We start from the raw sequence: 12,359 nt of genomic DNA on the forward strand, positions 1-12,359 counted from the left end.
GATGGCACACATATGAATTTTCTTTATCCTCAAATAAAATAAAAGATTAAAGGGTTTTATGTCTTGTATTTTATGTTAATGGTTTCTTTTCTTTGTCCATAATGTTCTGACTAAAGTAACTTTATGTTCTCCTAATGCCAATACAAATCCTCTTCCTACAAATTTGTGAATCAACCAACATGTGGCTTGTAAGGAAAGTTCGTGTAATGTGTATTTCACAGCATATCCATGGAGGCTTTTATATGAACACACTGGTGGAAGTTCTCTCAAATAAGTTTTTCTGAGTGCCAAACAGATATTGCAACTTTTGACGTATTGCTGGTCTTTTTCAATTATAGCTTGTCCCGTGTCAACTAGCTATGGAATGAGGTGTCTGTAACTTTTGAAGAGCTAAGGCATGCTGCTTATGTATTTTTACTTATAACTTGCCCCCCTCCCCCTAGTGGCTCTTTCATCTTTAGAACTTCACTTTAACAAAACTTTAAAGTGGATCATAAATTATTTATATATACGTGAAGAGTTGTTTGGATCAAAGTGTCAACTTTGAGTTATTTCAACTCTCCGTTCTTATTTTAGATTTAGGATATGCAGGTAGCTTTTATTCTAATTGGGGCGAATGAACTGTAACTATGGTAGGACTGTGCTCATTAAAAGTGAAATGTTGATAGGGTAGGTGATGGATATCCATAGAGTTGTATCTCTTTTACCTGCAAATGCTGACTAGTTCCTTCGAGATAACAGATGAATTGTTGTATTTGGTATGAAGGTAGAGGAGGTTTCTTACTTGAAATTTCTTTATGCATGCTTTAACATTGGGACAAGACGCTGGCCATTCTTCTTGATAGAGGTAAACTGATTATTTCACGTAAGAGGAAGATCCAGAGATCACATCAGGTTCGAACTTTAGAGAATTTTACGGTACCTGCTACCCCCTTCTCTAGAATTTTACTTTCACTTGATGATTGAGAGCTTTAGATTCAGCTCATATCATGATGTTGATACTCATTGCTTAGTTACAAAACATAGTTTGATACCTAGCCTCATAGAAGATTGCCATTTTCATTTTGCTCGATCCTTTTTTGCAATGAGATTTGACTTATAGAACATTGTCTTGTTTTTTTTCGTTGCATAGGAATGAATAAGTTTATAATGAAAAGGTCAATCTTTGATAAATCTTCTGTAACTCGAATTGATGAAAAACAGAAATTGATGAATCAGAGTTACCTGCAGACCCTGCACTTCATCATTCTATTTCTAGTTATCATCCTAATATCCAAGATAATGTTTGTACAACATATATTATCCAAGGTCCTTGTCAACCTTGAGATTGTACGTTTCAACTAAACCACCAAAAATGAAGGTTCATTCCAGCTTAGTATGATGAGTATAAGGATTGGTTGGAGTATAGTACAAGTAATCATAAAGCATATTGTTTGCGGTGTTATTTTTTCAGGCCAAAAATTACAAAGAAGATTAGTGCAGAAGAATCGTATCTGAAGGATTTGATAATTGAAAAGACAAGCAGAGGTTTGATAAACATGTTGGAAGCTCTAGCAATTTTTACAATTCAGCAGGAATGAAGTGTCAAAATTTGATGCAACAAAAACAACGTATTGATGCTATACTTTATAAACAAAGTGTTCGACAGAAAGATGAATATAGACTTTGCCTTTGAGCAACTATTAATGAAATCATATACTTGTTAAGTCAAGGATTGACATTTCGAGAGCATAAAGAAGCTGAAGAATCTCTTAATAGAGAAAATTTTATTAAGTTATTGAAGATATTTGCAAAGATCAATGATGACATAAATAAAGTTGTATTGAAAAATGCTTCAGAAAATAACAAATTAATATCTCCTGATATACAAAAGGATATTGTCAAGGTTGCTTCTATACAAACCACAAATGCTATTATCATGGAACTTGGAGATATTTTTTTTTCTATTTTACTTGATGATTCTCGTGATGTATCAACTAAAGAACAAATGGCTATTGTTTTACGGTTTGTTAATGAAAAATGTGGAGTGGTTGAGCAATTTCTTACTCTTGTTCATGTTCTTGAAATAAGTTCTATGTCACTCAAACAAACTGTTGAATAAACATTTTGTAAGAATAAATTAATCATATCAAGTTTGCGTGGACAGGGTTATAATGGAGCAAGTAATATGAGAGGGGAGTTTAATGGATTGAAAAGTCTTATATTACATGAAAATGCTTTTGCATATTATATTCATTGTTTTGCACATCAACTTCAATTGGCATTAGTTGGTGTTGCTAAAAAAAAATCATTGCTTGATGTGTTTTTCAATATATTAGGCAGGTTGTCAACTTTTTTCTCCACTTCATGCGAGAGATGTGAGCTTATTCGAGAAGCAGAATTTATGCGAATTGCTAAAGCACTTACATTGGGTGAACTTGAAACAGGACGATGATTAAATCAAGAAATAAGTTTCAAACGACCTAGTGATACTCGGTGGGGTTCACATTACGATGCTTTGGTTAATTTACTCAGTATGTATTCTTTTGTTATTCAAGTGTTAGATTTCATTGCAGAAGATACATATTCAGGAAAAAGTTCAGATGCAATTATTTTATATCATCAGTTGTAAGATTTTGAATTTGTTTTTTGCTTACATTTGATGTGTAAAGTTTTGAGAATAACTGATGACCTTTCACAAGCACTTCAACGAAAAGATCAAGACATTGTGAATGCTATGAGTTTAGTCACTACATCAAAACAGTGCCTTCAAGGTCTGAGAGACAATGGATGAGACTCTCTCATAAACAAAGTGTCCGTATTTTGTCAGAGATTTGATATTCTGATTCCTGATCTAGGAGACTCATATACACCTCAAGGACGACCAAGACGTATGGTTGAAAAGATCACCACATTGCATCATTATCGTATTGATGTGTTTTATGCTATTATTGATTTGCAACTTTAAGAGTTAAATGATCGTTTCACTGAAGTAAATACATAACTCCTCCTTTCAATGGCATGCTTGAGTCTAAAGAATTCTTTTTATGCTTTTGATAAAGATAAGTTGATTCGTCTTGCTGAGCTTTACCCTAAGGACTTTTATTGAGTAAACATAATTAGACTTGAAAATCAATTGGATATATATATTGCAGAAATGCGAAACAGTGATCAGTTTTCAAGTTTAAAATCTTTATCGGAGATAGCAGAGATGATGGTAGCAACTCAAAAGTACATTGTATTTTCTCATGTGTTTCTATTGATTAAGTTGGCATTAACTTTGCCAGTTGCAACAACAAGTGTTAAAAGAGCATTTTCAGCTATGAACATTATCAAATGTTGTCTATGTAATAGAATGGGAGATAAATAGATCAATGATGCTTTGGTTATTTACTTAGAGAAAGAGACATTTAATACCATCAGTGATGATGCAATTATGAATTGTTTTCAAAATATAAAAAATAGAATATGCCAATTGTAAAATTTTCATGAATTTAGTTGTTTGTATTTCTCAAGTGAATAATCTTTATTTTAGTTTAAAAGTGCAATTTAAGGTTTTATCTTATTATGTTCATAAATTTAGTTGTTTGTGTTTGTAACAATTGTTATTTTAATTCAAAGACTTATTTAAGTTTTAAAGTTTTATCTCTCCACAAACGATTGTTCCTCCAACAAAATTTTTTTTGGCTCCGCCACTAGTCCGAATAAATGGATCGTCCTTCAAGACCATAGCATTGTCCCCACAAAGTCTGCCCACCCAACGAAAAACTTCTGGCTCCGCCACTGGTCCAGCATTGAAAATGACCACTTTTTTTTTTTTCATGGAGAAAATATTTTCCGTATTTGTTTTGTCACTATAGGCTTCCCAAAAAAACGCACGCCCGTTGATGCGTTTACACGAAAACGGCCTACTTTCCGTGACATGCAAACGGACCCTAAGTGACCCCTTATTCGAAAGATTCCTCATGATAAAAAAATAAATAAATAAGCGAACATCCTTTCGCACACAGGCCAAAGGCGATCAACACCCGAAAAACTTGAGCCCCAAGAAACAAAGCGTTGTATTTAAGGGCACTGGCCAACAGCGTCAGATGGGCAATAAATACGAAACCCCAACTTGGTAAAATCTGTGTCATTAACAGCCCCCCCATGGTAAATTCCCTGAAAAGTGGGCCGCTAATAGGTAATTTATGCCATCTTACCCTCGTCCCTTCGAGGATCCCGTCCATCCAATGACGTGGCTCCACCTCATCGATGGGTTGGGACGTCATCGTGACGAAATGACACGTCACGCACGACTGACCTCAGAGAGGCGACGAGAATATTCCCAAATATTAAAATATTATAAAACTGTCCTAATAATCTCATTCATTTGCAGAAACACGCCTGTCGGTCTCTGCAAATTGGACCGTAATCAGCGAGATAACAACAAGGATAAGATACATAATTACTAGAATGTCCTCAGAAAGGTGGGTATTTACCCAAGAACGGCTTAGGTTGATGGGACTAAAGGACAAGGCAAAGCGCAGTCAGTCCATTGAAATCACCAGAATGCCCTTACTCAACATTCAGCACATAAAACTAGTAACCGACTCGTTTCAAGCCTCGGACCAACTCGGGTCGCTTCCATAAACCAGTCATCCAAAAAATGGTCCTTAGGGTATTTGCTCAACATTGAGGATTGGTGATTGTGATGCATCAGGTAGGGGATGAGACAATGAACCCCACGAGATTCAGTGCAGTCTTGACCGAGCTAGGCTCACTAAGACTTTTCAATTTTTTTTAAAACTTCAGAAGGGATCGAAAACTTCATCGCTTGGACATCTATCTACTGCAGCCCTCTCGCTGGACCATGCCATGTTCCAAAATTTCCAAATTAGGCTTAAAAGGACAAGCCCAAGCTCAGCCCAGCAGTCATTGAATATCCCTTAAGACTGTGGCTAGCCCAATTGACTCAGAGCAGCTTTATTAACGGAACCGAGTCCAGACTCGATACAGATAGACTCGGATAGGGTAACTACCCTTGTCCTGGAAAAATGGATTTGGAAGGAGTCATGGGGACATTTTCGTCAATAGGATAAACCCCACCCCATGAGAGGCTCCTCCCACATGCTTTCCAAACAATACCCTCGCTAAGATCAGAAAATCCCACAGCGATAATTTCTAAACAATACCCTCGCTAAGATCAGAAAATCCCACAGCGATAACACTAAATCACCGAACAAAGCTAAGGGTTATTTAGTCATTTTATACTACGTGAGGGCTTTGACGCTAATGCGTCTTGGGAGTCAGCGTCGTCCGCTGACTGTTGCCACCATCTTCCTCTTTTTTAACTCTTTTAACCCAACCCTAGGGTTGAAAACCCCGCTCGGGTTAGCCGGGGGAGAGGGGACCCATGGTACGATGGTGGCGCCACGTGGAGCGCGATGACGCGGTTTAGGTCGAGGGTCGGCACCTATTTAAGCTGATCGAGGCCTCCGAAGCCATTCCTCGTTATCCTAATCGTCGTTCCCCCACTCCCCTCCTCTTCCTCTTCTTCTTCCCGCCCAACAGAATGTATCATCGGTAAAGAGGGAGTGTGCGTGTGTGTATGTGTCCTTTAACCGAGAAATTCCGGGCGAACTTCTCGTTTTCCGGCTAGTTGACGGCCGGTGCTTCTTTCGCAGGGTTACTTTCTGCAGTTGTGTGAAGAGCTTGCTTCTCTTGCACGCAACGAGATAGGCTTCTTTGGAGAGTGTGAGTAACGATCGGGATCGTTTTCCGGAGTTAGGGTTGATTTTTTTTTCTGGCATTTCTAAGAGTTTCTGCGCGATTTGATGCTTTTTGGTCCTCTTAGAAGCTCAGAGCGCAAGGGGTTATTAGCTCCTTCTAGAAGCCCTAAATTTCTCGCTTTTGCTTGTGTTTGGCCTTTTGGCTGAGTGTTTTTTTCGTCTTCCTCGCTGCTTTTCCTCTCGCGTGTGATTGCGCCTCTTTCGCACTCTCTCGCGTGTTCTAAAGCTTCTCCGGGAGGCTTCTTTCGTTTACTCCCGCGAAGTCGCCTAGACTATTCCCTCTGACCCGGTTTCCTGGACTCGGTTACCAACATTCCGTCTCGGTTCCTGACCGATACCAAGTGATTTGAACTCTGAACTGCGGTATACTTATCAGGAAGGAAGCATAGGTGCATTGGTTCTCCAATCGCTAATTTAACTAAATTTAGAGAATTTTTTTGGAACTCTGGCCGTGAAGTTTCTGACGGGAAAGGAAAGGAAGAGAGAAGAAATCAATGGCGTCCCAAAACTGCTCAAGCCTCGACACGTGGGCCTTCCGGCCTTCGCTGACCGTCGATTCCTGGTTCTCGGAGGCATTCATGAGCCGTGAGACCGACGCCCTCACTCGGGCGCTCCAGCTTGAAATATGCAACTCCGGCTCCCTCGCCTCCCTTCCCAAGCCGAACGCCCTCACCACCACGAGTGCCACCAGCTCCGAGACGGACGGCCCCCTCCTCCCTCCCGCCCGCCGGACCACCGTCGCCCCTCTGCCCACCGGGCGGATCTCCAAGAGGAAGTCCCGGGCGTCGAAGAAGACGCCGACGACGTTCATCAACGCCGACCCCGCCAATTTCCGTCAGATGGTCCAGCAGATCACCGGAATCCGGTGCGTCACGGCCGTCGGAATCTCCCCCATCCTGAAACCGGAGCCGCAGAGGCCGCAGACCGGCTTGCACGTCGGAGCCGCCGCGGGAGGCTTCCTTCCCACCCTCGACACGTCGGCGTTCCTGCTGAACCAGGCCGGCTCGGTGCAGCCGGACCGGTTGGCCTTCGTCTCTTCCGTCCCGGACAACCCGATCCTGGACTTCGGCACCTTCCCGACGGCCTTCCCCACGTTGGAATCTTGGCGCGTTATGTGATTTATCTTTATTTTCTTTTTCCTTTATTTTATGCATCTTTTATTTTTGTTTGTTTATTGGTAGGAGTGGTTGTACTTCGGGGTCAGACTCTGTACTCTTTTTTTTGTAGATACGTATCCTTTTCAGAATTGTATCGAGTGGCTCCCAAACTTAAAAATCTCTCTCCAATTGTGTGTGGTTGATTTAAAAAAATGGAATTGACTAGAAAGTCAAAAGCAAGGGGTGAGCGTTGGGAGGTGAGACCATCTGGCGTCGAACTTGACTTTGTGAAGTCCACAGTTTGCTCGTTTCCTTCGTATGGGCAGACAGCAGCTGCAGAGTGGTTGGGTTTGTAGGGGTGGGGTCTGAGTCTCTCTCTCTCTCCGATGACGATATTCCTCACGTATGTGTGATGCAAGTTGGGGGAGGGGCTCATTATCATACGGCCGGCTAACCCCCTCTTCTTTTTTCATGAAGGGCAGAGAAACAACTCTCTGGATCAGAGACCTAGTCCGACTGGCTCAGCCTGCCTTCTCAAACGATAACCAAAGGATAAACCCTTCAAACAAATGGAGGAAAAAACTGGACCCCTATGATAAAGCGAATCCAACGAGTCCCTTGAGACTTTTTATCACCATTCGCCAACCCGTGAACGTTATGTTTTGTGTTGTGTGGATGTGGAAGCATTAGTGTAGGCTCCCTTCACCTGAATCAGCACCTCCCATCTTGCTCTACCCTTAATTTGATTAAAGATAATTACAGTTTTTATCAAAAATATTCCTATTCATGTCTTCGAGTACTAACTCCGATAAAAACCATGAGAATTTTCTCAGCTTTTAAGAGAAAGTATTGCACTGTGAACACATCAGGATGTGTTCAGCATTGCCGAGACCGTAGGCATTGATACCAACGGAGCAGTTAGTGCACGTCACCTCGTGTTGGGACGTTGCAAGTTCGAACCCCAAATTGTAAAATTGTATGGTTGATAACTGGTAGGGGTCTGCCTAACCCCAGCTTTCTCTGTGGAAAAAAAGAGATCTTAGGAATTGATTCTTGGATTGTACTTCAGAAAATATGATTTTTTTAGGTTGAAAATAATTCAGATTGATTATTGTAAGCCGTTGATGTTTCAAGCCCTACGTCAGAAAAAAAAATGATCCAAGGGTTGGTTTTTAGTAAACCAAACACGTACATCACACCTGAACGGTCAGGTGTGTAAAAAAAAGTTTCACTAGGAGGTTTGGAAAACACCAGCAAACATTATCCTTAACTAACTAACAAATAATTTATATTTATATTTACTGCAAAAGATGGAAATTTCATCTTTTCAAGCTTCTTGCATCGCCTGACCCATTTTTGCTAGCCCAAGGGAAAAACTCTCTGTCACCGACCATGCAATCGCAGGCATCCAATTGGTAAAACCCAGTGTTGTGAGAGGCGCTTCAGTACCTGAAGCATACGCCTCAGAGGCAAGGCACACGCTCAAGGTACTGAGGCGTGCTGTGATGCGCAAATTGCCCCTCATCAACCTCCAAAACCCCCTCCTTCATCCCCAAGTCTTCCTCCTCCGCCCGATTCGTCGGCTGTGCTAACCCCAAGTGCCGGTGGATCCACCGCCACGTGCCGGCCAACTGCTCCTCCGCCGCTCCCTGCCTCCCCTCCCACCGCTTCACTTCCATACCAGTTGTGAGAGGCGTACGCCTCAGAGGAGAAGCGCAGGCTCAACGCCTCGCTTCGCCTCATCGCATTTAACAACCTTGGTAAAACCCATGATGTCTCCCCTGCCCACCTTGGTCATTGATTGCATAACCATGGCCATTTTATGATTTTTTTTTGTGTGTCGCAAAATCTCGGGCCTTTGTAATCACAAAGTTTTTCTCAATAAAAGAAACCTGTTGTTGGAAAGTCATTGAGAATTTCGTAAGCAATGAGTGAATTGAAATTTGAAACGATGAACTTCTGTCACTATTACCATAGCTGGTGCCCCGCGTCCTCCCATTGACCTTTGGATTGGAAAGCTTAGTTTGTCGATACTTGGAGCTGTTAGGCATATGATATAAAGGTGGGTACGACAATAGAATCGTTCTGTCATTCATTTGAACCTACCAGGCAGCTCAAAAACCTGCATAGAGGCTTAAGCATATGAAGGCTTTATAATAACCGCATAGCACATGTAGAGACGGTGCTCACAGCTACGCCCCTAGCATTTTGTGAGTGTGTGTAAGTAGTTTAAATTTGTAGGAGCCTTTTTTCATAGTCAAGATAGGGTTTGGGCCTTGTGGGGTTTGAAAGTGCAATATGTTGATTAAACAATTAAGTAGGCTGGGAAGAAAAATACGGTCATATTTTTCACACTTCCATAAGATCTTTTCTTCTCTTTTTTTAATAAACGATTGATCACCTTAAAGACCGTGATCATAGATTATTCTATGAAGCCAAATCATCTTCAAGTTTATTATTATTTTTTTATGATGAGAAACCGCCACTAAGAACTGTATCACTTATTGGACTCACCCCCTTGCGAGGTAACCCTGAGTGGAATCATAGACACCCAAAGCCCTTACGGAGCTGACCGGTTAAAGGCACCCGTGCACACAGTGGGAGTCTAACCTAGGACGAAGGGGTCAGCAACTTCTCCCCAAGCCTGCTGCCACTCCAGCAACCCGGGCAGGTGTTTACTTCTCAAATGGCTTTAGTCTTACAATCATGCCAAAGCATGGTTTGATCATCTAGCCCCCATTAATTAATTCTCTTCTTGAGATGACTTCCCTGCTAAGTCTAATAGAGACTTAGCAGCCGAATCTGATTCTGGCTTTAGGCTTGACTTGGCCCAGCATGGCTATATTGGCAGCTAATAACCTGTGGACGACGGTACATATGGAAGATCATCAAAGAATTTTGGTTTTGGCCCCATTTTTGTGAATATCGTGGCCCAAGTGTAACCCCCAATAATTACTTTAGTGTTTGAATACATGTCTAGAATAGTTGAAGCCCTCTAATCCACTAATTTTAAGCCAGTAAAATAATTAATTGGATGCAGAAAGGGACGGGATGACTCGGATCTTGGATAAGGACCCGTTAGAAAGTTGACCACGGACTTTGTCCACAATTCAATCGTGGGCCTAGCAAAGCAAGTTGGTCTTTTGATGAGAAGGAATCAAACTTTGGATGCGGTTGTCTTGACCTAAGACGCAGTTGTTCGTTGTTTAGTGAGCAAAAGTAGGGTAAATGACACCACACTCAAGTGGGGTGCAGCACAAGACTGAAGTCGCTACACACACATGGTGGGTCCGGACTCAGAGTTCACGATCCTCAAAAAAATTTTTTTATGGAATCTTTGGTAAGTCGATGGAAATATATAAAAAATATGGACCTACGAAACTAGGAATTGAATTGATAGGGGTATGGAAGAGTGGTTATCCCAAGTTCATAGGTAGAACTGGCATATAATTCTTTTGCTTCCTGACTGGACAAAAAGCGTCCTTTTTTGTGGAAAGCAAGTTGCCAATCTGGACTAGACATGAGAAGGCCTAAGAAGGGAAAATATGGAGGATTTGTTATTTGGATCGAGAAATTGATGGGAAAATATTACTTTGATTTTTCACCTGCATTACTTCCCCTTCTCTAGCAAGGTAAATATATAACCAACAGAAAAAGGAGCTAAGCCATCCAATCTCGCTTGTACAACATAAAGAGCTACCGGTTCGTCTTTCCATCAAATAAATTAGCAAAGGTGTGCCTTCATGAGCCCAAGCTAAGGTTTCAATCAATTTCAGAGCTGGGAAATTGAACACGTGAATCTAGTAGCCTAGTCCAAACAGGATTCTCAAGAAAAAGTTACCTAATCATCCAAAAGATTCGAATCATATAAGGCCTACAAGACACGACTTAATGAACTAGGTAGGGTCCTAAATTGTCACATGGATATGGATGTAGATACGGGGATGGTCTTTTTTATGAAGTTTTCAATATGACTAGTACATGAAACACGATAAGTGGATCAAAATGGAGTGCTCATGTCAAATAGGCACTAAATGAGTCCAACCCATTTCAAGTGCTGTCAATTGGTGTTCAATTTCTAAGAGAAAGGATCATGATGAGGGCCAAGTATAACGCTGTCATCCTTAGTCCCTTAGCACTATCCAACTTTGGACATGGAAAACGCCAAGGTCCCGTGTCATCTTCTGATCATACAGATGGACAAGACTCAGTACTCTAGCTAACACAGTGGAAGATGATAGCAGCTTACCTACTACTTGAGCATCATTCATCAGCCAAGGTGGCAATGATGGCACCAACATGAAATTACTCCTACTGGCTTCCTCTTGATAACATGCCTTTTTGGTTCTGAAAAAATGCAATGATAATAATTTTAGATTCTTCATGTTTCGTATTCTTCACGTGAGGCAAGAAAAGAATGACTTCTTACACAAGAAAATGTCAGTGATGCCTTGATGCCACAGAAAAGAGCATGGATCCAAACGTATAAAACATGACGATTTTTTTTACAGTAATTTAATGAGATGGCAAGGTGGCATGTTACTTTAGATGATAATAAATAAAAACTGGCAGGGACACCTTTGATAGAAACTGTGTACCAGATCTATTAAAATGCTGCATGACACACAGTATCTACTATTACAAGATTGCCCAGTGTTGACTTTTAACATTCTCTATTGATGAAGGCACGTATATTATTAACCATTAAATGATAAAGGTACATCGAAATTTATAACAGGATTGCTTATCTTTCTTAGTTTATAGTCCGTGCTAACAATTGTGTTTTACGCTATTAAATTAATAGACTGGCTTTTCCACATTAAAAACTCCCGCTAACACCACTGTAAATGAGAAAAGAGTAAACCTTGGTAAGTAGATATGGGGACCCCTTATCACATTTCCACCTCTCCCCTTCATCGGATTCCCTTTTGATGGCATCCATGAGTCAGAATCTCAAAATTCACAGCAAAAACCAGGAGTGAGATTTTCATTATCATGACAACCAACAAACGTTAAAAGGGATTTGGGTTTTCTGTGGATCCGAGCATAACCAAAGAATCCTTCCCTGGATACAAACATGTGGAGAATTAATGAACGCCAATTTGAAGAATACTTTTCAAAGAATTTGGGATCCCATTTCCATCAAAACTAAAATTTAAATATGGGGGCGTTCCGCAAGATCGAAGCTGGGTGTACTCTGTAGGTAAGGAGACCTCAAGGGATTTTACCAACCAGAAGCTTGCCAATGTGCAGTCGGTGATGGGCGGTAGGCAGTTTTTCCATTACCCTAGCAAAAAAATAAAAAAAATGCCTAGCCTTTTCAAAATAAGCTTAAAAACCCTCTAAGAGCCTTACGACCTTTCAGACATAGCTTGCACACCTACTTGTTCAGAAATTTGAGCCCAGTTAGCACATTGCATTATGGAAAACAACTCAATATCCCAACTATACCAAAAAGTCAGAAACAAGTCGGTACACCCAAGCACCCACTTAAGGAATGTTACCTACAGCT

General features: G+C 41.0%; 1 protein-coding gene across 1 annotated transcript; it reads left to right on the forward strand.

Annotated features, from left to right (window-relative positions):
* The first annotated feature begins 6,244 nt into the window (after positions 1–6,244).
* LOC149814119 (calmodulin-binding protein 25-like) lies at positions 6,245–6,868 on the forward strand. The gene has a single exon (XM_089989883.1). It carries the CDS (start codon positions 6,245–6,247, stop codon positions 6,866–6,868), a length of 624 nt encoding a protein of 207 aa, XP_089846009.1.
* The last annotated feature ends 5,491 nt before the right edge of the window (positions 6,869–12,359 follow it).

The sequence above is a fragment of the Nuphar pumila genome, chromosome 15 (genome assembly GCF_984573655.1).
Source record: "Nuphar pumila chromosome 15, dmNupPumi1.hap1.1, whole genome shotgun sequence".
Lineage (NCBI taxonomy): Eukaryota > Viridiplantae > Streptophyta > Magnoliopsida > Nymphaeales > Nymphaeaceae > Nuphar > Nuphar pumila.